Raw genomic sequence first — 26,726 nt, forward strand, 5'->3', positions numbered from 1 at the left:
GCGCTCTTCGAAAAGCAGCCTTGAAATTAATGAAGGAATGGATGGACTCTAAGAAAGACCAGTGAAAAACAGCTTTCTCATTTCCTCCGGCCAGATTAGCTTCCAGATCCGCATCTGGTACGACACTGGAGAAGTCCTAGGTTTGGGAGTTCCAGCTTCTTCCCATGGGGACTTCTCTAGTCTTGTGGACTCTTCTCGTCGGATGGCCATGGGGAAGATGAAAGTGTTTTGGTCTTCCACTGAAATGGACCACCTCCTCAAAGGGATTTTTAGAGCCTTCGAAGTCTTTTAACTTCCTAGACTGGACTCTGGGTTCGTTGGGGAAGAAAATTGAAAACTTGAAGGCTACCAAAACGGAAGAACTCTTTCACCTTATGTCATGCATTGACAAAGCGCTTCGAGACGGGTCGAACGAGCTAGCAGCCCTTTTCTCAGCTGGAATCTTGAAGAAAAGGGCCCAATTTTGTTCGTTCTTTCGAGTGGAGTAAACATCACTCAGAGAGCGGAACTGCTTTTCGCTCCGCCCCCTTTCGACTCATCTTTTTCCGCATAGTTTGGTAAAAGAAGTATCCTCAGCTCTGACCCAAAAAGCGACACAAGATCTGATGACTAAAGCAGCAAGGAGAGTTGTTCCCGTCAAGTTTTGCAGAACAGAAACTCAAAAAAAAAAAAACCACTCCTCACCACGTAGTTCTCGGCCCTTTCGAGGTAGATCCCATCAAGAGAGGGAATGCAAGACCATATTACAAAAAAACTCCAAGAAAAGAGGCTTCAGAGGAGGAAGTAATAAAGTCTGACAAAGTTCTTTTTCAGACAGTGGTAGGAGCCAGACTCAAAAATTTCTGGCAAACATGGGAGAAAAAGGGAGCAGATTTCTGGAAAAAACCCCCCTTAGCAGAAAGACCGATCGATCTGTCAGCCAAGTACAGAGAGGAGTCCAAGACACTAGCGATACAGCAAGAGGTTTCTATGCTAATTCAGAAGGAGGCAATAGAAAGAGTTTCGGAACCTGGAATCTCCGGGGTTTTACAATTGATTATTCCTGGTCCCCAAGAACTCGGCGGATGGAGACCGATTTTGGACTGGAGTTCCCTGAATATTTTCGTTTTCGAAGAAAAACAAAATTCACTATGGAGACAACGAAATCAGTTCTGCTGCGTCAGACGAGACTACTGGATGGTTTCGTTGGATCTCCAGGATGCTTATTTTCACGTCCCGATCCACCCGAACTCCAGAAAGTATCTAAGATTGTTTACAAGACAGAAACATATCAATTCCGAGCTCTTTGTTTCGGTCATAAATACCGCACCTCAAATTTTCACAAAACTTATGAGCACGTAGCAGCAATGCTACACAAGAAACGCATCAGAGCCTCATTGTATCTGGACGATTGCCTCCTCAGAGCCCATTCCTACGCCGACTGTCTGGAGAATCTTCAGAAAACAATTCGATTATCAGAAGACCTAGGCCTTCTGATAAACCACCAGAAATCCCAACTGATCCCATCCCAGGAAATCTTGTACTTGGGATGAGGATTCAGAGTCAGGTTTTTCGGGTTTTCGGGTTTTTCCGTCCACATTGAGAAACGGAACAAGCTTTAGAGAAAATAAGAAACTTCCTAAAGAAAAACAGAAGTGCTCTGCGAGGGAATGGATGAGTCTGCTGGGGACCCTTTCCTCGCTAGAACACTTTGTCTCCTTGGGAAGACTGAACCTACGCCCTCTGCAGTTTCATCTAAATTAGCATTGGACAAGAAGAAGACACTAGAGTCAATGTGTATTCCCGTTTCGAACGGCATGAAACACTATTACAGTGGTGGAACGATCCGTCAAGCTCCAGGAAGGCCTCTCCCTAGAGCAGAGGAACCCAGACTAGTGTTGTTTTCCGATGCCTCGGACTCGGGCTGGGGAGCAACACTGGGGAAGTTAGAAGTCTCGGGCTTCTGGAACAAGGAGCAAGAAAAGTTCCACATCAATCTGAAAGAATTGACTGCAGTTTTCCCAGCTCTCAAGGAATTAGAGAGCGTAGTCCGGAACAAAGTGGTACAGGTCAACTCCGACAACACAACGGCGTTGGCCTACATCAGCAAACAAGGCGGGACACAGAGTCTCTGTACAGAGCAGCAAGAGAATGCTCCTCTCGACTGAAAGGAAAAAACGTGATTCTGGTAGCACGCTTCATTCAGGGAGAAAAGAATGTGAGAGCAGACATCCTGAGCAGAAAAACATCAAGTCTTGACAACAGAATGGACTCTCCATCAGGAAGTTTGCAAGAGTCTATGGCGAATCTGGGGGCGCCCTTGCATAGATCTCTTCGCAACAGCGCAGACAAGACGGATGGAGACTTACTGTTCTCCAGTCCCAGACCCCGAAGCAATCCACATAGATGCGTTCCTTCTGAATTGGACACATCTAGACGTGTACGCGCCTTTCCCCCATTCAAAGTAGTACACAGAGTGTTGCAAAAGTTTTTATGGGCTCACGAAGGAACCATGATGACTCTAGTGGCACCCTTCGGCCGACAAGAGAATGGTTCACAGAGGTACTGGAATGGATGGTGGACACCCCAAGAAGCCTTCCGTTAAGAGTAGATATACTCAAACAGCCCCACTTGGAAAGGTATCGCCAAAACCTCCAAGCTCTTCAGCTAACTGCCTTCAGACTATCGAAAAACTCACAAGAGCTAGAGGATTTTCGAGGGAGGCAGCTAGTGCAATTGCAAGAGCAAGGAGGTCTTCAACCATTAAGGTATACCAATCGAAGTGGGAGACTTTTAGAGGAGGTGGTGCAGGGACAACTCTATTTCCTCTTCCAGTAACTCTGTGACTCAGATAGCAGATTTTGCATACCTCAAGAAGAGACGTAACTTTTCTGTTTCTACTATCAAGGGTTATAGGAGCATGCTAGCAGCTGTCTTCAGGCATAGAAACCTTAATCTATCTGATAATAAGGATCTACAAGATCTTCTTAGATCCTTCGAGACAACTAAGGAAAGAATACAATCCTCAACATCTTGGAATTTGGATGTAGTCCTCAAGTTTCTCATGAGTGACAGGTTCGAACCCTTACAGGAAACATCCTTTAAGGACTTCACCATGAAAACTCTCTTCCTGATTAGCCTAGCAACAGCAAAGAGGGTCAGCAAAATCCATGCCTTCAGCAAAACTGTAGGTTTCAGACAGGGCAAAGCCATCTGCTCGCTACAGTTGGGATTCCTAGCCAAAAACGAACGCCCCTCTCAACCCTGGCCCAAGTCATTCGAAATTCCGAACCTCTCGGATCTCACGGGTGAGGAAGCAGAGAGAGTTCTTTGTCCGGTAAGGTCTCTGAGCATTACTTGGAGAGAACGAGACAATTTACGTGGCACTTCAGAAGGGCTTTGTGTGTTCGGTCAAGAAGCCCTCTCTGCAAATGTCGAAGAATGCGCTATCCTTTTTTATAAGGCAATTAATTAGGGAAGCGCATTCAGCATGTACTGAAGCGGATATGAAGCAACCTAAAGTTAAGACTCACGAGGTTAGAGCCGTAGCAACCTCGGTAGCATTTAAACAAAATAGATCCCTTCAGAATATCCTGGACGCAACATTCTGCAGGAGCAAGTCAGTTTTTGCGTCGGACTATCTTACGCAAGTGCAAACTTTGTATGAGGACTGCTACACACTGGGTCCGTTTGTACTAGCTCTTTCAGTAGTGGGAAAAGGGTTTACCCCTTAAAACCCATAATCCAATACTCTTTCTTATCTTGGAACTATTGAAAAGTTATGATTGTTTGTGGAGACTGGATGCAGTCTTCCACAATCATTGATCTTTAGTCAGGTGATCAACTTGTTCCTTAGTAGCGCCCGGAACAAGAGTATTGTAGGGAGTCTAGTCACATAGAGGTTTGACCGGTTGACAGTCTCCAAGAGGTCTTCAGCCCCCTGGGTGGATCGCTGGACCTCATAAGGAAAGCAGACACAATGAGACAGGATATCATTAAAGTCAGCTTCCTTAACAGGTACGAACCCGTAAGTTTGTTTTTATTAACACTTATGTCAATTCCAACGATGATAGCTGTCTCTGACCCTCCACCAAAGGTGTTAATCAGCTATATATATAAACTACCAGGTGAGTTAGATGTTTGAAAATGTTTTGTTTTTCATGATAAAATAAATTTTTGAATTTTTAACATACTCACCTGGTAGTTATATATAATTAAATTCCCACCCTCCTCCCCTCTAGAGACTATGGGCATGGAAGATCTGAGGAATAGTTGGAACGGTTCTATGTACCTGGGTAGAGGGCGCACAGGTGGTGCACCTGACTACCCAATCGGCGATTGCCGCGAGTTTTGAAATTCTGCCGTGACGTCAGGGACGTAAGCTATATATATAACTACCAGGTGAGTATGTTCAAAAATTTATTTTATCATGAAAATAACATTTTTTTTTCATTTCTGATGGTTGGATACTAAACTTCAGGCAATGACAAAAAAAGGAGCCAAAAATGAACTCTTAATCTTGAAAACTAAGCGCGCTGTGATTTTTTGAAAAAAAAAAATTTTTCCGCTTCCGCGTTCACTCTGAGGCCACCCAGGCATATTGGAGACGATTTTTAATATACCTCTTAGGCGTTTAAGGGTTAAAATACAGTGAGGGAAAAATCTGTGTGAAAGCAAGCCCTGTGTCCTTTGCAATGAGGCAATTTTTCATAGTTGTAAATTGTAATTTCTCTATTTCTTGCCTCTTGTATTTCATTTAAGATGGTCTATTTTACTGATAAGGTTTAATTAATCATACAAGTTGGAGGAGTAAAGGGTAAGACTTGTAGTTATGTCAACCATATACATTGATTTTTTTAAGGAAGCTGCTCGTGAAATGTATATTTGTATCATCAAAATGTTTTATCAACCATGGTCCCACATATTAGGAGAAATGGTATACCCAAAAATTGTAAATCATATTAAATAACAGGTTTTGATTATTCAGTTGCTTTTAATTTTTGCAAAAAATTTAGTTTTGGCTAGGAGCTTCTGTTTTTTCAATGCACATGAGTTCTGGCATAAATATACACTAAACTCACACACATAACATGAACTCTACATGATGAAAAATCAACTACTATAAACTTTCAAAGTGTTCTTATAACCTAAATTTTTCTTTTGTAGATCTGACTTTAGTAAATGGAGCATCTGTCAGTGAAGTGAATCGAAGCAACATGTTAAAAATGTGCAAGGGTGTCATTCAAGTTCAGCTGAAAAACAATTATTGTCACTGCATAGATGAGGCAGTTTTTTTCTTTAATGCTGAACTTGTCAAGGTTAGTAAATGTGTTTCCATAACTAGAATTGTAGTATTGGGTAAATATCTCTTTGAAAAAATTTGCCAATGGAAAATTTCTTTTTATTGGGAGTTCTAAAGATGATCTTGCTGTACTAGCTATACTAGCACAATATACTCCTTATTAAAGTCTATGATATCCTCTTGATGTTTTCATAATTTTTTATTGTAAGTTGTAGATCAAGTGCAGTATTATTCTTATTATATTATACTAATTCTGTAAAAATTTCATCAATAGTTAACTCAATTTTCAGCTTGACCCAAAACGTGAATGGTCCAAGTATTCAGTTCCAGAATTACATCAGTGTGGAGAACTCTACAATATGCTTTCCAGTTCAAGCCTTGAACTTCGTATTTTGGCTGCCAAGTCTATCCATTTGCTTTTTGTTCAGATGGAAGGTGTTTTTCTTGATTCGAAACATCATGATGATGTATTTCAGTCTGTCTACCAGACTCTGCTGGAAGCTCGTACTGTTCATGTGAGTTTTCCTTTTAAAGCTTGTAATTCTTATTTATCATTTAAGATGAAGTTGGTTTGCAATGCAGATAGAAAGAGAAATAGCTATTCTTTCTTATTACTTCTAATAAACACCTTATTCTTTGGAAGCTTGAATTTCAAGTTAGTGGCCCTTGTGAGCTTGTTCCTTATGAATAGGTTTCATGTATTGAATAATAATAATAATAATAATAATAATAATAATAATAATAATAATATTAATAATATTCTACAATGTAAGGCAAAAGTACCATTTTTCTGTTATTACTGTGTAAATGATCATTTGTTTTACTGATGTTATAAAGTAGTTTAACTTAAATTATGGCAATAATCTTAAAAGACTCTTGTATGGCCTACTAGATGATCTTGTATACTATTTGATGTAAATTACAAGATTTTAAACACATCTAGGGGACTCTTAGGTTTGATAACCCACAACAATTATTTAGCCAAGAGCAGGGAAGGGCCCATGAGGAGTGGAGTCACCTCCCCTCTCTCATGTCAGGTAAGACCAGACACAATATGTAAAGTTAAGATAGTGTAATTAAGGATGTAGCAATATGCTTACTATTGGCATAAAATTTGATCTCCATTTTATTTTTTGTTTTTTTGTCACTCCTTTGAGACTAACACTGTTATGTCCTTTGAATAGCCCGAAAATCAATCTGTGCAAATACATTTTGTATAAGAACTTACAGTATGATTACATAGCTAAAGTTTCTACCTGTGGCAGTCTAAAAATTTAAACTTCACAGTAGCACTAATTAACTGTTTTAAGTGTGAGTAACTAGCCCCACTCACTTTCCGGGTACCAGGAAGAACAACTGGGCAGAGATCTTCATTTGTTTGCTGCTGGCTCCCAACCAACAGTGGTGGTTTTCCCTGCAGTCTACGTCATAATTTTATGGATGGCTTTTTCCATTGGTTTGGTAAAGTACTTGGATTTCATTGTAGCTTTTAAAGCTTTGTTTTTATAGCTTCAGTTAGCTTTAGTCCTTAATGGACGGATATACACTCGTAAGACTAGCAATAACAAGTTGTTCCGATACGTAATACAAACCCTCGTCCTTTAACAATAGGAAGTAGCTAGCGGCAGCTGACGGTCGTAAGCTTCGAACAAGGGGAGAACGGTAGTTAACTGCTTGTCCGATCGTCGCGCGCGCGACTGGGAGGTAAACAAACCACTTTTGCTTTCGGCCGCGGGTGTGAAGGACGTGTTCGTCATCGCTCTCTGCCCCGCTTCATCGTCGTATGCTTTGTTTATATTGTGTTTTCTACTATGTTTGTTTGACTTGAAATGAAATAAACTGTAAGTACACTGTTTTCATTTTTCATTACTTAATTATGAACCCTTGAGTTATGTCTCGGTGCCGAGGACGGGAGGCACGGGAAGCTCGCTCCAAAGGGAAGAAGACAGGTGACCAAAGGGGGGAGTCATGTATTTTGGGCGAAAGGGTGTAATTGAAAAATGTAAGTACTTTTTTCATTATATTTTTGCCCTGTGCGTTCGTTACGAGAGTGTGATTGCGCTCGGCACGAACTTTTAAGTTTGTATAATAGAATGCTAATGAAAGTGGATTCGCAATTGCATATTCTTTTCATTTTCATTTATTGATTGCATGAATTTAATCTGGATCAATTTTCGTTCTTACCCGGGAATTGATCCTTAACGATTTTTATGAAATGAAATCGCAAGTGCAGTATTCTGTTTCCATTTTCATATATATTTATGATAGCATCATATTATTGGATCAAGTTTCCGTTCTTACCCGGGAATGATCTTTTCTCCTTTTTTAAGTTCTATGAAGTGAATCGCAAGGGCAGTATTTCTGTTTCATTTTCATATTACTTTGCACTGCTGTGCGGTGGGGGTGGGGAGGGGGAAGCGAAGAAGGTCTGCCAGGAAGTCGTCGGAAAGCTCCCGCGACTCCCTTGGTAGCCGATTCTTCGTCTTCCTTCCTGCCCCCCGCTCAGCTTCTTCATTGTATTTTGTATTTGGGGTCTTCCTTGCGTTCGGATGGGGCATGTCTTCCCCCCGGGCGTGAGGGAACCCCTCTTACTAATCTATCTATGTTACCGCAGGTGCTACATCCGTGGGAGACGACCTTGGATGTAGATGTAGATCCTCACGAGGTTGTACTCGTTGTCGGGGGCGAGAGTGCTCCCGCAACGAGCCCTGTGTAACGTGTATGCATTCGTCAGAGGCGCAGTGGGTGCTGTACGAGGGACAGAAAAGAATCACGGAAAGTCCCCCCCCAGTGACTCCTTTGGTAACGGACGTCCCGTTGTACTCGGGGTCTTCCGTCCCGCTCTGGGTGGGGTTCTCTCCCCCAGCGCGAGGAAGCCCCTCTAACTAACCCACTAGTTGCTTCCGCAGGTTGCCATCAGCGAGGACGACCTGGAACAGGTGGGAGTCGCTGGGACTGCAGGGGTTGATTCAGGTTCAGGCGGTTGGCGGGGTCGGCAGTGGTCACTCATGATACGGTAACCAACTACAACAACCACAATCTCGACACCAGCATATGAGATGTCACCGCACCTGGTGTACACACCACATGTCATGTCGGTAACACCCACGGCTGCAATCCAGAACCAATTCCTGCCGTGCCAATCAGGACGGTGCCACCGCCACCTGGGTTCTTTGTATTGCCGACCCCGGACTGCCGCTGCCCAAAGAGTACCCCCCTGGACCTGCCGCCAGTGCCGAGGATGACGGTAGCGGCCGACAGGACGCCTGTCTCTCCTGTGGTATCTGCCGTGCCTGCCGTACCTGTTGCTGTCCCAGCCGTCAATTCCCTTTCAGATCAGGTGCCTGCCTGCTCATTCACTTTCAGATCAGGGCCTTGCTGCTCATTGACTTAAGATGTTCCTGCTGTTCCTGGACCTGTTCCTGTTGTTCCTGCTGTTGGTGATGCTGTCACAGTCTCAGGTCTTTCCGGACAGTGCAGTCGGGCCCTGTTGCTTCGGCAAATGCCCCGGCTCCCTCCTGGATGGAAGACCTGACGCCTGTCCTGCGGAGGCCTGGCGAAGAAGAAGAAGAAGAGGAAGAAGGTGTCGTCGTCGTCTTCGTCGTCTTCTTCGTCGTCCGCTGCCTCTCCTTCCCCTTCGACTTCTAAGGCCAAACAGCCGAAGAAGAAGAAGGTTGCCTCCTTCCCCCCTAAGAAGACTCCTTCGGGATCTTCTAAGGGCCCGGCTCGCTCAGGCGAGCTGGGGAGCTCTTCTGCTGGTCCTCCTGTTCCTTCGGAACGGGGCCGTCGCTTCTTCTGCAAAGAAGAAGTCGACGGGACCAGAGGGCACCAGCCTCGGCTGGTGTCGTCCTCACCTGGTCGCTAGCGGTTCTGCCGCTAAACCAGGTTCCGTCTCGCCCCGCGTTCTCGTTCGCGAGAAGCACCGAGTGGACGCTCTTCCAAGAAGACCGTCCAGCCAAAGTTTTGACGCCCGAGCTCGCTCGCCGTCAAGACAGCGGCGCGGAGCAGAAGACTGGCGAGAGTCGTGCACACAACTCTCGCCAGGCCAGTGGACGCTCTCGCAGCGATCAACTGGCTGCTCGGGCTAACGTGACGCCGAGAGGACGCTGGCCGGTCTCGACGCGCTACAGAGCCTAGCAGGTCACCCGTCCGCCGCTCCCGATGGGACCGGGGGCGGAGACGGTGACAGCGGCAGCTCGCCTGACGCTAGAGATCGGTCTCGACGTTCTCAGCCGAGCCAATCGCCCCAGGCGAGCGGTAAGGCTAGGCCTGCTGCTCGACCGTCACCGCGGGTTGACGATCAGCAGCAGCCCTCCACGCACGCTGGTCCTGCCAGCGAGCGAGAGGGGAGCGTCAGGTCTGCCTCTCCCATAACGGGTTGAGGCGAGGAAGGGGTCCCCGCGGCCGTCGGTACCAGCCACGGCTGGTACCAGCGGCTCGACGCGCCGAGGAGGACGCTCGCCGGTCTCACCGTGACAGCGACCTAGCAGTCACCTGACGCCGCTTCCCATCGGGACCGGGCGGAGACGGTAACCAGCAACAGCTCGCCTGACGCTAGAGATCAGCGTCGACGTTCTCAGCCAAGCCTCTCCGCCTCAGGCGAGCGGCAAGGCTAGGCATGCTGCTCGATCGCCACCGCGGGTTGACGATCAGCAGCAGCCCTCCAAGCACGCTGGTCCTGCCAGCGAGCTAGGGGGGAGCGTCAGGTCTGCCTCTCCTGTACCTTCAACCTCCTAGGGCTACGCCGGGAGGAGCGAGGTACCTATGAGTGATCGCGAGAGGTGCGCCGCTCGCGACCCCGCTATGACGCCGTATGGACCAGGCACGGTTCTAGGACCGACCAGGACATACGCGCAATTAGCTGGAGGCGACCGTCAGGGGTCTGCCGCTCTTCCTCCTTCTGAAGGAGAAGTATCTAGGGATCTATTCTTGTTGGAGGGACTGGACGTACTACTCCGCAAGACGTGGTTACTCCCGAGATACAGAGGAATTTGCAGAAGTCATTAAGCTGATTCGTCAGCATAATGACCCTGCGGAAGGATTGCCCCGCTCCCACCAGCAGAGTCCCACGTCTCTGCTCGAGTCGTTTTGGGGCCCGAGAGGGAACCCAAACCGACGGTGGGTCTGCCGCGATCGGAGCTTGCCGATTCTGTCTCGAACCAGTGTCTCTCGTCTCGGGAAACACAAGAAGGCTCTCTCAGTTCTGGCCGGTCGATCAAGCTACTTCCACCTCCTCTACTGCGACAGCGGCGTTTCTACGTGTCTTCGGACACCGTATTTAAATACTCCTTCGGTCCTCCTGAGAGGTTTCGACCTCGACGAGGACTGGAATGAGTCGGAGGACGGTTCGGCTCTCTCCTGTCAGGTGTCGATCAGCCCCACCCAGACGACGTTCACAGTGGCGGCAGACCCTTACCTACAGTGAGAGTTCGTAACCCTCCGCGGGAAAACGTTTTCTCCTGACGATACGTTTTTCCCAGACTCTGAGAGGCCATCGCCGCAAGGCGATGGCTGCTCCTACTCTTCTCCAACTGCTAGTTCCACTGGAAGGCGAGCGAGTATCCAATTCCTTCCCCATTCCCTATCTCCTACGTTACGGTACGGAGGGAACGGGGAAACAAGGATCCTACAGAGATTTTTCTTTGTAAGGATCCCACGTTCGGGACTGCGCTACCGGGGGGGACCTTCGGGTCCTACCTGACGTAAGCCCCGGTCGTTGAGGAGGAATCCTGCTCCATTCTCGATTTCTACGGGAATCGAGAGGACCACCAGCCGATATCGTTTGACGAATTCGGTGGGGGTTTCGCAGACTGCTTTAGAATTCTAACGGAATTTCTAGCGCATTCAGGGTGTTCGAGTTTTTTACGATCTTCAAACACTTACGCGAGACACGGTCCAAAGTGAGCGAGACGAGAATCCCCGATTGTTACACGATAATCGGGAACCTCGCCTATGCTCGATTTTCTGGAATTTCTAGCATTGTGAAGAAGACTGCTGCTGAAGAAACCATCTCACAGTAGGCGACCAACCTGGAATAGAGGAGATCGGACGGGAATATCCAGTTTGGCTTGAACTATCGTCTTAGTATTCTGTTCACCATTGAAGCTTTTCCTTCGAGAAGACTTCTCCTTCACTCTCTTTAATAGAGAACGAAGGTGGTCGATCTCCAATCCTTATTTTTTTTGTTTTTCTTGAAGGAAAGAATTTAGGATGGAGATCGTTGTTCAGAATCCTACAAATATACTACGTATATTACCTCGCGACATGATTCTGCTAAGCAGTTGAATTGTCCGAGGGTAGGCGCATAATCCTAGTTATTCTACGAATTGCGACTTAGACGAGAAGTATTCTAATTGAACTGCAACTCGGGGTTGCCTGCAACCTCCCAGGAGTTTTCAGTTTCAATTTTATATACTTATGGTTTGTCACGACAACACCATTTCAACTTTTATATTTACCGAAATTCGTTTCGCCTAAATATAATTGCCCGAGCATAATCTTTTATGCTCGGGGTTAGTTATAGCCGAACGCATTCCTTCGTGGAATAATGGATTACCTGGCAACTCAGGTGACGAGTCAGCAGGCTCAACCACTGCGTATTGAACTGCCTCATAGCAGCTCAGTATCAGCTGGGCCCTCCGAGATTCACGGTCATGTATGTCTCTCTCTCCCTGCTTGATTGACTACCGAACCGTATCTCTGCCTAACAATCATGGACTTAGGTCTCTGATTAACGGGGATTCTCGCAATATGAAGGACCATCTACTGCGGTGACGCTAGATTCCATCGCCTTCGACATTGCGAGAATTTTCAACAGAGATATCTCTTGGGATCTTTCATTCTTTGCTGTTTACCGCACGGTAACAGAAGTCGTACAAGTCTCCCGCTGCATCGCACTGCGATAATGCGAATGATTTTGCAGACATCTGAGTTTGTCTTCAAAATATCTCGTATTCGTAGGTGTACAATGTTCATTGTTCAACCCGAATTACAAGAGTGTCAGAAGACCATCGCCTACTCTCCGACCTGACAGCTCTACCTCCAAATGTTCAGCCCATGAGAAGCAGTTCGTTCAGGCGGCTTTCACCTGTGTTTTCATTACCGAAGAACGCCCCGCTTTCATTGCAACTACGACTTCTCACCGGACAGCAATGAAATAGCGGTTAGCGTTTTCAGTCAATTGTAAGCACAGGTTATGAATCTTGAGATCCTTCTCTCGATTCATATGTGAAGACGTAGGTTGCATTCAATATCTACCTTCGTCTTCAATGATACATAGTGTTGTTTCTCCTTAGCTGAGATTCAACAAACATGAGATGTTTTACCTTCAGGGACCTCGGTCTCTAGAAGGTAATTGACTTTCGCCTGTGGGTATACATGCCTTAAGAGAATCATACACCTCGCTGTCCCCGGCATGGTGGACAAAACCAAATACATCATTTGTTTGGTCTCTCGGCATAACCCTTTAAAGGCGAAGGTCACGTGGACTTATTTCTCGGATGCTTTGACAACTTGTTCCTCCTACCGAACGCAGTCAGTCGGCAGCTGTCAGAGCGCCCGAGTCAGTTACGAATTACGCTGTTGACTTAGTTCGGTTGTTACACAGCAACCATTACTTCGTTTTAATAGCTTGTCACAGTACCCATACCATTGACACCCACCATGGAGTGTCGGTGTCCTATCCACTACCGAGAACTTCGCTGCATGGGGATAGGAGGATGCGAGAGACTTCGTTGCTAACGGACAGACCAGTATGGGTACTGGACATCACCGAAGTAGAGAAGAGGGATAGGTCATGCGACTATTTCCTTCTTTTCCTCTGAGGAAACTGGCATGACTTCTCCTGCGAAGTCAGGCACCCAGGGGATGGGGATCCGTGACGCCGATTTCGTACGAATTTCGTAGCGAAGACTCAAACCCTTCGGTCCCTGACGATTGGTTCGAGTCGTTCACAATCCCCTCCCTAATGGACTTCACGCCTTCGATGCGAAGGAGATGCTGCCTTGTCCACAAAGCAAGAACTTCTCCTTGGCGCAGGTACTGAAGGCAGGGGTCTGGTCCAACCACCACATGCCCTTCCTTCTACCTTCGGGATATTGCCCACAGGTCCTTGGATCTTTTTCCGTTGGGACCCGTGGTGGCTGCTCAACACGTTGTGTAGCGAACCCAGACCCCACCCTCGCAGGCTGAACAGCATCGAGTCCTGGTGTGACCGTAAGAATGGATGGTGAATGAGAGTGTGACTGGCTCCTCTTCCCATCTTTTTCTTCCCCTCAACTACCTGTGGTTAGAGGGACACGGTCGTCACCCTGCTGGATAAGGGACAAGATGCAGGTGAGCTACTCAACAGAGCCCATCCTATCCCTTTCACTAGGGATAGGAGTGTATTTATCCACCCACTTCCTCCAAACAAGGGGGAGGAAGTGGATGCCAGCTTGAGACAACCCATACTTTATGTTGCCTCTTGCAAACAGGAACAAGTTCTTGATTGCTGGTACGAAGAGATACGCTTGCCTCTCTCTTAGTACTCGGCCCAGAGGTCTGACCATTGATCCTGCGGTGCACACCCCGATCAATCGGACAGAGGCTTGGATACCCTCCCTCGCTCTTACGACCAGGGAGGCATTCCAGGGATGGACGAACACCAGTCTGTTCATCAAAAAGACTCAGATTCCTCCCACCAAGAAGTGAGTCTTCCTATTGTTAAAGGACCGAGGGTTTGTATTACGTATCGGAACAAATGACAATTTGTCGAAAATTGCATTTTTCCTAACTATACAAAACCTGAGGTTACCTTTGAAACATAAAGTCCCTCCTCATGCCACCCTCACTCTGCGTATTTGCATGGGCCAAAAGCAAAAGTGATTTGTTTACCTCCCAGTCGCGCGGCGCGCGACGATCGGACAAGCAGTTAACTACCGTTCTCCCTTGTTCGAAGCTTACGACCGTTCCAGCTGCCGCTAGCTACTTCCTATTGTTAAAGGACCTCAGGTTTGTATAGTTAGGAAAAATGCAATTTTCGACAAATTGTCATTTTTTGGTGGACGGATTCACCGATGGTGAGCATCAATATTGGTTGGCACCATCAATTTGGGGGGGGAATTGGGTGGGAAAGAGGTTCTGTTACTTCTATAGCCGTAAATTCACTAATGGCAAGTTTCAGTTTTGCTTAGCTTGCCGATTCTAGGTGGCTCATAACTTAGTTGTGTACTTGACTTCAACAAGACATATACTGCCTCGCTCTCTCACATGATGTTTTTTATGTACTATTTGTTCGTAAATAGTATACCCAGGGGTTGCTGTTGGTGTTAGTTCTTATCTTTTATGATAGTTTTTCAGTTACAATTATAATTTTGCAAAGGAAGGTGCAAAGAAATATCAGAAAAAACATGTAAAATCCAAAATAGTTACTGCATCTTTGATCTCAATAAGTTTATGAAATATTTTACAACAATTATATGTACTCAGAATTTGTTACTGATTTTGTTCTTATGTTTTGATATCGTGTGAGCTGTAATTATAATGTTACAAAATAAAATAAGATTCATTAGAAAAAACATGTATAACTTAGTAAAATTTACGATTGTCTCGTAAAAGAGGCCCCACAAGGGGTTGTAAATAGTCATTTTTAACTTGTTATGGAAGAGAGGGAGAATTTATTTCTTACACCATTGATGTGTTTTTTCTTAAATTGGCGGACCTCAAAGTTTACCTGGCCTGGGATACTGCATATGTTCTTTATAGCCTTGCTCTTATTAACCCGGGTTAATATTAGCTTTTTTAAATGTCTGACTCTAGTGCTTCAAGTGTTAGGTTTTACTCTTGTGGGTGTAAGACCAGATTATCTAAGTCTTGTTATGATTCTCATACTCATTTCGTCAACTTTAGGGAGCAGGATGGCCATAACGGTAACACTTGTCCAGAATGCCAGTATTGGGATCAGAAAAAGTGGAAGGTATTCAGTTCTCATTTGGAAAAACTTGATAAAGATAAGAATAGGAAAGCGGCTATTAGAAGTGAAAGTAAGACTAATTTAAAGCATAGTCAAGGAAAAAGCAATGTAGAACCTAGTGTTATTTCTTCTCACATTCCTGTTTCTCTTATCTGTAGTCCTCTTACACCTATGCAATTAACTCCTGTTCCAGGTTCCTGTGTTTCCAATCCCAACACCATTACTGACCTCGAATAGAGGATTGATTTTTAAGTTCAGTTTTTTGGCCCAAGCAATGATGGAGTTGGGTTCCTCGTTCAGTGCTTTTGGGAAAAAATCTTCAATGTCAAGTGTCAAGTGTGGAGAATGTGGCTATCTGTTCCATCGATGCTCCTAGAAGAAGGTTCCTTTCCCACTCCCCTGCTCCAGGAAGAAGTCAATGGAAGTCCAAGGGAGGTCTTAGGGATTGCCCACGGGTAGTCGCCCCCTCTGTTGAGCCTGTTGCTTGTTCCAGGCTTTGACAGAGTACCATTGGAAAGGCGTCTCTTTAAGTGCACATTGTCTTTTATTAAATTTCGAAGATGATAGTCCAAGCAAGAAATGCCAACCTCGTTACCAGGTCTCTTCGCTCCTGCTCAAGAGGAACTCTATAGGTGCTGAAGCTCTCCATCTCCAAAACCAAAAGGCCTAAGTACACTAGTTCCAGTCCTCAACCCTCTTGCAGTTTCACTGCTCTGCCTTCTGCTTCTTCAACAAATTCATCTTGCTTGTTTCGGGACATCCAGGAAACTCTTTAATATCCAGGTCATCCACTTTTGGCTCCCAAGGCTGCCAGTCTGCCTTGCTTTCTTGACATTCAACTCATGCCAGTCTTCCTCACCTTCCCGACCTTTGACTCATGCTCTTGCACGCCAGGCTCCCGCTGTTGACAGCCCGACTCTGACTTCAGACTCCAGGTGCCAGCTTTTACTGTGTTGGCGCCAACCTTTGGTCTTGCACAGCCACATTCTTTGGCACAAAAAGACTCTTCTCTTGCACCCCTTAAATACCAGTTGGATGAACATGAAATTTGTTCATATACGAAACAGACCTTCGGTCTTAACATTAGGATTTACTAGCGCCAAGCTGGAAACCGGTAGAATTAAAATTAAACTTGTGCGATCCAGGGACTATTGGCATCTATACCAGGTCACGGGGCATGTATTACCCAGAATGCCCTCGGCGTCATGTGACCCGCCAGTTATTTTTCTACCGCCTTTAAGATAGGACGTGTTTACTGTCTATCTGTTTAAAGCTGGTTTTAGTTTGCCCGTTTTTATCCATTTCAATTTAATTTTTCTTTTTAATTCTCTTTCTCTGAGTGTGCTCAGTGTGGGTGTGAGCTGTAAGAGCGTGTAAGTGGTGAGATGGAGATTTTTGCGTCACCATCGGGGTCTTCTTCCGTTTCGAAGACAAGACAAAGGAAATGCCCTTGAGTCAGTGGCTTTCCGTGTTCAAGATTCCTAACTTTGGTGTCGACGGATCCTCATCCAACATGTAGTAGGTGCAGAGAAAATGTATGTACAATTACTAATCCTTGTAATTGGTCGGTGGAACAGTGGAGGAAGTTTTATGAGAAAGGCCAGTACAAAAGAAAGGAATCGACGCCATCTGTGGATGACCAAGTGTTGCCGGCTTCTTTTGTATCGGCAATACACCAGACTGTTCCCTATGTTTCGCCACCTGCCTTTGATTTGTCCCATACCCCTTTGGTTTCTCCTAGCGGTTCGTTATCGGAAACTCCAGGAGGGGTTTTGGGTAATTTTATGCATAATATTTACGCTCCATTGTTCCCAGCAGGGAGGGGGGAGCATCGCCATCTTTGTTCCAGGTGCCGGCTCCTGATGTGAACAGGATGGAAGGTATGTGGGCGGCGCTTGGCCTACGAGGCGTACCAACCTTGGAAGGTTTGCCGTCGCATTATATGCCGTCACGATTCCAGCAGTCTGACAGCGCTGAATATACCTTATTATGGGAAATAATTCTGCGGCTACGCCGACATCTTCAATGTTTACAGCGATGCAGAATGTTGGAGGTAGTTTTGCTGCAAACGCAGGGATGCCTGCAGCCCAGTCTCTCCCTACAAGAATGGTGACGTCACAACCGACGTCACACACCGACATGGCAGACACGATGACGTCACAACCTACTGCTTCTCAGTCTACTTCGCTGCCTCCGGACTCAAATACGCTTTCTGACTCGGTAGTACACAGGGCTGCTCTAGCCTCGGTCTTACGCATGGAAGGTGTGGACATTTCATCTTCATGGGAGTTGGCCATGTTGATGAAGAGCTTTGAGCAGTCATGTTTGCCAAAAGAACTAAAAGCCCCAGATTGGGATTTGACCATGGTACTGAGTAGTCTGACAAAACCCCCCTACAAACCACTAAGGCAGTCCACAGATAGGAGCCTGACTCTGAAGACAGTCTTCTTATTGGCCCTAGCTTCAACCAAAAGGGTGGGGGAACTAAATGGCCTGTCATATATCGTAAAGCACTTGAGAGGTTGGAAGTCAATGGTATTCGAGTTTGTTCCAAAATTCGTGGTCAAAACTCAAAACCCATCAATAGTGGACGGTAGATTCGACTCCTTTTCTATACCTTCTCTGGCAGATTTCATAGACAATGACAAAGAAGAGATGCTTCTGTGTCCCTTCAGGGTAATAAGAGAGTACTTAAGAAGGACAAGGCACCTCAGGCTGGGGTGCAGGAGTTTGTTTGTAAGCACAGGACGGAACAAAAAGGAAGTTTCCAGGAATACAATATCGTTTTGGCTAAGAGAAACGATCAGGAATGCCCATATGACAGAAGACAGGGGGTCAGATAGCCAGGAGAGGGGTAGGGCTCATGACATCAGAGGCTTGAGTGCTTCTTTGGCATTCAAAAAGAATATGTCTGTGGAGAGAATTCTGAAAGCTGGTGTTTGGAAACGCCAAACAACTTTCACTTCCTTTTATTTAAAAGATGTTGCCCATAGATCCTTGGATACCTTTTCCTTGGGTCCAGTGGTGGCAGGCCAGCAAGTGGTATAGCTATACAGTACCCATGGCGGGTCAGTTTGTGTCTATTCTAAGATGAAGGTATGAAAGTAGAATGAATGGGATGACTGGTCTTTTTTCTTTACTACTTTCTTTCTACTCCTTTACCTATGGGCAGTATGAAGGAGAGGTGGTCAGCCATACTGTAAAGTTATTTTAGAGTATAGTATACTTTCCAGTAGCAACACACCCCTCTCAGTAATAGGGAAGGGAGGGGTGATGGTAGATCCAGATACAAGGGACAAGAGTGGTTTATGAGAATGGAGGGTCCTCTATTTTCCCAAAGTTTATAAACCATGGCATGGTACCAGCACCCAGTGGGGGAAACCAATAGATTCTCTTATATCTTTGGTTCAAGGGTTTATAGTCCATTCTCTTGGAATACTCCTAATATTCGGAAATGGATATAGGTGGCAAACTCCCAGTCAGTTATAGAGACGTACCTCCCTCCAATAAGTAAGTCTATCCTAATGTCAAGACCGAAGGTTTGTTTCGTATATGAACAAATGACAAATTTGTATTTTTCATAACTAACAAATCTGAGGTCTTAACAGTTAAAGGCCCACCTTGAACAACCCCTCTAGCAGTCTAAACTGGGTTAGAAGTATAACTGGCGGGTCACAGGACGCCGAGGGCATTCTGGGTAATACATGCCCCGTGACCTGGTATAGATGCCAATAGTCCCTGGATCGCACAAGTTTAATTCTAATTCTACCAGTTTCCAGCTTGGCGCTAGTAAATCCTAATGTTAAGACCTCAGGTTTGTTAGTTATGAAAAATACAAATTAGTTACAAATTTGTCATTTTTAAAGAAAATTCCAGTTATCAAGGCTAAAGTTTCTTCCTTTTCTACTGTTTCATCTAAAGATTTTGGGTAGGATGCTGCCCCTACTTACGCTTACTGTACGTTGTTGAGGTACTTCCTCAACAATTTTCTGGATTTCTTCGTTCCTACAGACTTAGCCTCTCCTGCGTTGACTTTCCTTAAGAGGAAAACTCCATTGGATCATACTGCTCTTCCGAAATTGGTGCTTTCATCTTCTGTTAAGAAGGCTCTTCATGAAGTGGATGACTGGTTGGCTTTAGGTGAAAACTAGGTACAGTCACCTTTGCTTTTCCTCCTTGTAAGCTAGTCTAGAGGAGTTACCATTTCTATGCTACCGGGGAGGCCCCCTCCTCTCTGGGAGTGTCTGCCTCCTCCCAGTGAAACTTCTCCAGCCTTGTTGGTGCAAATTGTCAGGCAGCTTTCTCCGCTGCTAAGGTCATGTTATCTTCTTCAGAGTTTGACCACTTGACCAGGAATATTTTCAAGGCTTTGGAGGGATACAGTTTCACACAAGTGACTTACCAAATAATTACAAAACTAAGCTTTCTTACCTGGTAGTAAAAATTCAAATTATTTGGTGGTGGCAGGGGAGGGGGTTGCTGCCACCACTAGTGTAGGTGATAAGGTCCCCGCCCACTTTCGGGAATACCTGGTACTACTGAGCTAAGTGGTGTCAATTGTTTTTCTGCCAGCCACGGATTAACATCATTGGTTCTCACAGTTTTTTTTTTTTTTTTTTTTTCATCGACATTGTGGTTTATCTTCGTATTTGGTGAAGTACTCTTTTGGTGGTTGTTTATTGTTAGCTGTGTTTTAGCTTCCAGTTAGCTTAATAAGATCTAGTGTTAATTACGGCCAAAAGTAAGTCTAGTGTTGAGGCAACTCCTTTGCCTTTAGAGGCAAAGAAGTCTAGTTTTTCTTAACACCATTGCCATCTGAGGAGTCCAAAATGGACAAGAAATTTGAGTTTTTGGCCAAATCTGTTATGGATTTTGGATTGTCATTTCGTGCTTTTGTCAAGCAGTTGACTAGTGCCAAGATTTGTGAAGTGCCTAGTGTCAGTGTTGTGTCTTAGGAGGTGGCTTTGGAAGTAGATTTCTTTTGCTTTCTTTTTTGAGAATGTTTGTGTATGATGTTGCGCTTTGCACTTGTGATTTATGTGTGATGTTTGTTTGCTTGTTTATGTTGTTAGTGGGAATGTGGGCACTTGTGAGGTTGGATCTCTGAGATAAATAAAGTCAGTTTTTTGTATGTGCGACTGATTTATCCTACCAAGTTGGCCTACACGATGAACATGGAGTACCCACCTGTTCATAGTGGTTTGGTAGCTGTGTTTTTTACAGCATTGTGATTTTTTATCTGGTCTCAGCCCAGGCCAAGGGCATCTCTTTTTACTTTGCTAGCCACAGGTGTACTTCCCCCACTGTAAAGTTCCCACTTATGTAGGGTGGACTCTGGGCTATGTACCCATGCCCACTACTGGTTGAGAGGAGCAATCGACCAGCAGCAGTATTTTTCTGTTGTTTTTCCCTTGTCAGGTAAGGAAACAACAAGCATTGTCTAAATGCTGACAACTGTTCTAGTTCAAAATCATTATCTCATATAATAATGTGGAGTATTGTGTCTGTAGATCTGTAGATCACACATCCCTGAGATATAGGCCAGCAATGACATTCTGGGCACAGATTAGAGATAGTAAAAAAATTTGCACAGCACTTACTGCAAGTCAAATGGGGATCTGTAACAGGAGAAGCCAAAAAACCTGAAACATGGAAATCCTTGAGCTCCCGGACACATACATTGATGGGGCATGGAACTCTTGAAGGAATCCATGATCACACACTTTAAAAATGCTAAAATGCAAAGAAATAAAAGACAAACAAAGCAACAGGCTTGGGAAGGAGAGCGCAATGCTACTATTCTCCAAGGCGGTCAAAGAAAGACTGAGACGTGACAGGGCTCCAAGCCCAGTTGGTGACCAGCTTTCACTTGTATACACATGAGTTGCCAGATGCCATAGATTCGATGCTTTACAATCTTTGATTGGTTTTTAACCGGTTTCCAGCTGGCACTAGAAGATTATCCTGTTGTTAAGACTGAAGGTTTGTTAGCTATGAAAAATACAATTTGATTAAAAATTGGTTATTTTTATAATAAGATAAAGTTTTATATATACTTACCAATTAATTACATAAACAGAGTCCTTCTGCCTCCCTTCACTTGGACATAAAAGGCACAAATGAATTGAAGCTTTGCCTAGCTCTTCCATCTGGTACCCGGAAAGTGGGCGGGGCTGGTTACCTACATTTAAACAGTAAATTAGTGCTATTGCGAAGTTTGAATTATTCTACTACATTAGGTAAAAACTTTTAGTTATGATTACTTGGTAAGTGTATATACAAAACTTTATTAATATTATGAAAATGTAGTTTTTCTTTATGTTTTTATTTAATTTTAGGTTTGCAATGTCTTTTGTCCTTGGTTACCAGTGGAATTTGGTAAATAATTCCTTACAGTATAACACTGAAGAAATATTGTCTCCTTAGTGACCTAAGAACCACTTACCCATATAGTAGGTTACATCAGCAGAAGAGCTGACTTGCAAATATTGGAAGTAGCAGATTTTGGTCATTTATGTTCAAGGGTGTAATTTTTATTGGATGTTTTATGTTTTACTTTTCATAAAATTGTGTTCTGCAAACAATATGTGGGAAAACTTTTGCAAGAATTTATCAGTAATATCTAACTCTATGAATGATGTGGTTTGTGTTAAAAATTTAGATTATGTAGATAGTCATCATAGTTACCATTTTGGTCTTCTGTAAATGGCAGTGATCAATTTTTTATAACTAATACTTTTATATCCTAAGAATATTTAAATATCACATACAGGGTTCTGTTCCTGATGATTTCCAGCCAGATGAAGGCAACACTAGAGTTGCAACATACCTTCTCACATTGGGTATAATTGCTGTGACGTCTGCCTACTTAGAAACTAAGAGCTTGTATGCACTTTGTGTAGCTGTTGTGCAGAGTAACATTGAACCACTGGTTGTTTCTAAAGTCATCAGAAGGTAAGCTATTCATTTATCATGGGCATGAAACAGTGCTTTTAAAGTGTTGTGTTTGAAATTTCTTGACACTAGTCTCCCAGTCACCAGTGGGTTTTGTAGGGGTTGCTGTACACACATCTTGGATGGGGCACAAGGCATTACTTTTCATTCTCTGTTGCAGCTTTCGGTGATTTTTGTCCATTACAATTCATCCATTCTCTTTTTGGACTGCTCCCACACTTCTTTAACATCTATGTTGTTCAAAATTGTACCTCTGTTATATTTATGCAAGTGAAAATCAAGAGATGTAGCTCAGTGATATGTTGGTCTTGAGTTGCAAAGTTTTGAAGTTCCCACACAGTACTAAAATCTAAATTGAAATTTCTTTGAACCGATTGTCTTGTGATTGTCTTGTAATTACTCGCATGAACTGAATTAAGGAAACACTTCATCACATAATGTTATTGTTTTTATGTTAAGTTTTCCATTTAGAGGGTTTAGAATGTGGTGAGGTCTTCATTGTTTTACTTCTGTTTTGTGTACCTTCTACTTGAATTCCCACTGGGTCCAGGACATCATCTATGCCCCTTTTCCATGTTTTTTTTTTAAATGGTCTTTGTTCCTACACGATATACACCCCTCAGTCCTTTACATAAGGAATTACTTTCGGCGTAGCTGGAATTACAGCCGTTAAATTCTTGAACGAGGTGATTAGGCAATACCTAATGTGTGGCAGGCGGGTAGGCCAGCCTGCCCGGAAGTAAACACTCCACTTTGCCTTCTGCAGTCTTCCGATGAAGACGTGTGTTGTGAGCTCTTGCTGACAGGGCGTTGATCATTTTCCCGATGGGATCTTTCTTTTTTATTTCTGTTTTTGGAATATGTATATACAGTGTTTGATATTAATATTAAATTTAATCAATTTAATTAATATGCAAACCCTCTTTTTGTGATAGCCTTTATAGCCGCCTTTCTACTTTGTGTTAAGAGTCAGTTGCAAAGGTATGCCAACATCTTTATTATTTACATACTTTTGCCGTTTAATGAGGACGAGATGTGTATTTAACGTGAGGACGAGACATGTATTTAACGTGAGTGATATTGATCCTGTAACGAGACATGTATTCATCCGAAATTTACGCTTACGCTTTGGGAATTACTGAGGGGAACCTCAGAGGTTGGTCCTTTGTTTTGTTTTTTTTGGTAATTTCTCTTCTTCATACTTTAACTTACTATTGGACGAAGGTAGAAGAGGGGGCGTGTAGTGTTGGTGTTTGGGGGATCTCCTCTTACTTCGGAGGGCGGTGCCCTTGGATGCGAAAGGAATATCCTTATTACTTTAAATCATTTTTTCTTTATTTTACAGACTAACAGTGGTGATTTTGTTTACAGCAGTATTGGTTGGATATCTCTTCGTATTGGTTATCCTAACCATGGAATTGTACCTGTGACTCATAGCATGTTGTGATACTGATCCTCGAGTGTGTATACTGATCCCCTCCTGGTAATCATATTCATTTACCACTACTAACCTGGAGTTACGTCACTGGACAAAGCTTACGCCGCTGCCCTGTGATGTTTAACTTTTCCTGATGGTAGAAGTCTCGCAGAATTTGGAGGAATCGAAGAGGAAGAGAGCTCGTCAAGTGTTGTCATCCTCCTCTTCGAGATTATCATGTTTTCATCAGTCTCCACCCATTCGACTCCTAAGGCCGTAGAAGGAGAAGGTTGTCTCCCACCCCCCTAAGAAGTCTCGTCATGGGACTTCTAAGGGTCTGTCTCCTCAGCTGAGGAGGCGGTTGGGTCTTCCGCTGGCTCTCCTGTTCCTTCTGGAACGGAAACTGTCTCTGTCCCCAGGCCTAGCACGTCGGGAGCCGTAGAAGCGCAAACTTCAGCTCTGCCCCTAAGACTAGTTCCGTGTCGGGAGCTCGTTCGCGAGTCCCCGAGTGCACGTAATCTTCGGATTCGCATGCATTCAGGGTCGTTGATGCTGAGTCTGCTCACTGTCATGACTCAGGGATGGGGAAGAAGAAAGGAACAAGTCGCTCAGGTGACTCGTGTCTTGCCGGTGATCACTCTCGCAGTGATTACTCGGTCCCCAGGGTTGATGTGACGGTCCCATGGCACCGTTCACGCAGAGACCGGTGGAGGATGCCCATCCAGTCCTCTTGAGATGTTTTGGCTTTGACAAGGACTTGGACGAGTCGGAGGATGGTATGGGCTCTCTCCAGTCAGGTGCACGCTCAGCCCCACCCAGACAACAGTCACGTTTGCGCGACTGACCAGTCTTGGTGGTGGCAGACACTTTGCCTGCCATACGAGAGTTTCATAACCCTCCTCGGGGAAGCATTCTCTCCACTGCTGCTCTGTCAGGTCCTCCTTCCCAGGTTGCGCTGGGACCTGCTGCTTCAGCAGCCGCCACAGCCCCCTCCTGGATGGGAGAACCTTCTGCCATCCTGAGGAAGTTGGTGAAGAAGAAGAGGAAGGTATCGTTGTCGTCTTCTTCGTCTTTATTGTTGTCTTCTGCCGCCTCTTCCCCTTCGACTTCCAAGGCCCCTCAACCAAGGAAGAAGAAGGTGGCCTCGCCCCCCACTTAAGCAGTCTCGCTCCGGTGAGACGGGTGGGTCTTCCGCTGGTCCTCTCATTTTTCCAGGAATGGGGCCCGTCTCTCCTTCCTCAGGGAAGAAGAAGACGGGGACTGTGGAGGTACCAGCCACTGCTGCTATCTCCTCTCCTGGCGCCAGAGGTTCCACCTACAGACCGGGAACCATCTCGGCTGCTCGCTCGCGAGCTTCACCGAGTGTGTGGTCACCTACGGGTGACTGTGCAGCCAAGGCCCAGATGGCTGAGTACGCTCACTATCAGGACCCAGGCACAGACCAGAAGGATGGTAAGAGTCGCTCAGGTGACTCTCGCCAGACCGGCAATCGCTCACACAGCGATCTTTTGGTACCCAGGGTTGACGTGACGTTCCCACCAGACCATTCACGTGGCGAGGCTGGGAAGATGTACCCCCGGTCTCCAGGAACAGCTTCAGCCACTTCTGGGACCATGGCATGTCGGAGGACGGTGCTCGCTCTCACCGTGTTTGTAGAAGCTACCTGGCGATCACCTGCAGTCCTCCCAGCCTACCAGTTCTGCTGATAGGCAGGGTAGGAGCGTTGAAACGTACCAGTCACCCAACCGTCACTCCCATCGAGACCTGACGGCTCGCACAGCTGGTAGCAGCTCCCCTGACGCACGAGACCGACGCTACTGTCATTGGTCCAGCACTTCTCTGCAAGGAGACCGCTGGTCCAGATCTGCAGCTCGATGACCACTGCGGGTTGGCGATCGCCTGCAGTCCTCCCAGCCTACCGGTTCCGCTGGTAGGCAGGGTAGGAGAGTCAGGTCAACCTCACCTGTCCCTTCAACCTCCTCGGGCTACACCGGGAGGAGTGAGCCGAACAGGAGTGACCGTGAGGAGTGCTCTCCTTACAGTCCGGCCACGAGAGCCTATGAGCCTGGTTCAGTCTTGGGACGAACAGATCATACGCTGAAGTGGTTGGAGGAGATCATGGGGGAGGGGGGGGAGACTGGCAAGGACGATGACGCTTTCCTAGACTCGCGGAGTGACCATCACTGCTGTTCATGTGATGATCCCACTGGACTGCGCACACAGAGACCGGTTTAGGCTCCCCTTACGGTCCTCTTGAAAGGTTTCAGCCTCGACAAGGACTAGAACGCGTTGGAGGATGGTATCGGCTCTCTCCTGCCAGGTGCACGCTCAGCCCCACCCTGACGACGGTCACGGTGGCAGTAGACGTTTTCCCCAGTATGAGTTTCGTAACCCTCCTCGGGAAAATGTTTTCTCCAGACGTAACATTTTCCTAGACTCGGAGCGGCCATCACCGCAGGTCGATGGCTGCCCATGACTTGCTTCTCCAGCTGCTAGTTCCGCTGGCAAGGCGAGTGAGAACGTCCAGTCTTCCTCCCCCATTCCCTCTCTTCCTATGGCTACGCCGGGAGGGCCAAGGTGAATGGGAGGGATCCTGCAGAGCGCTCTCCATAGGATTCAGCATCGGGGACTGCGTTCCTGGAGGGACCTTCGGATCCTACCGGACGTACGTCCGCGTCATTGAGGAAGGATCTTGCCCATTCCTCTGGGAATCGAGGAAGACCACCACCCGATGATTGTCTGATGAAATTCGGTCTGTTTCGCCGAGTGCTTAAAATTCTTCGGAATTTCTAGCACTTTCCGAGTGTTTTTGTCTTCTATGATCTGTAAACACTTGGGCAAGACTACGGTCCAGAGTAGGCGAGACGAGAATTCCTGATAATTGTTACTACGTTAAATCGGGAATCTTGCCGAATGCTTGAATTCCTTGGAATTTCTGGCATCTCAAGAGTGTTTTGGTTTTCCTGTAATTTCCAAACACACTGTCGAGACGGACATTCCGGTAATTGTTATTACAAACTCGGGAGTCTTGCTAAGCCATTAAATTCCTGGAATTTCTAGCGTTCAAAGGAAGTGCTGCTGCTGAAGGAAGAATATCTCGGGAGGGGCTCAGCCTGGATGGA

General features: G+C 45.6%; 1 protein-coding gene across 1 annotated transcript in view; it reads left to right on the top strand.

The window, feature by feature from the left end:
• Window positions 1-5,140: 5,140 nt before the first annotated feature.
• The window catches only part of LOC135224907 (serine-protein kinase ATM-like), a 147,289-nt gene continuing 125,703 nt past the window's right edge, over window positions 5,141-26,726 (top strand). The window contains exons 1-3 of the mRNA XM_064264231.1: window positions 5,141-5,297; window positions 5,572-5,796; window positions 22,006-22,187. Of these exons, the coding sequence (XP_064120301.1) occupies window positions 5,196-5,297; window positions 5,572-5,796; window positions 22,006-22,187 (509 nt within the window). The 5' untranslated portion in view covers window positions 5,141-5,195. The remainder of the gene's footprint in view (window positions 5,298-5,571; window positions 5,797-22,005; window positions 22,188-26,726) is intronic.

Source organism: Macrobrachium nipponense, chromosome 12 (genome assembly GCF_015104395.2).
Source record: "Macrobrachium nipponense isolate FS-2020 chromosome 12, ASM1510439v2, whole genome shotgun sequence".
Classification (NCBI taxonomy): domain Eukaryota; kingdom Metazoa; phylum Arthropoda; class Malacostraca; order Decapoda; family Palaemonidae; genus Macrobrachium; species Macrobrachium nipponense.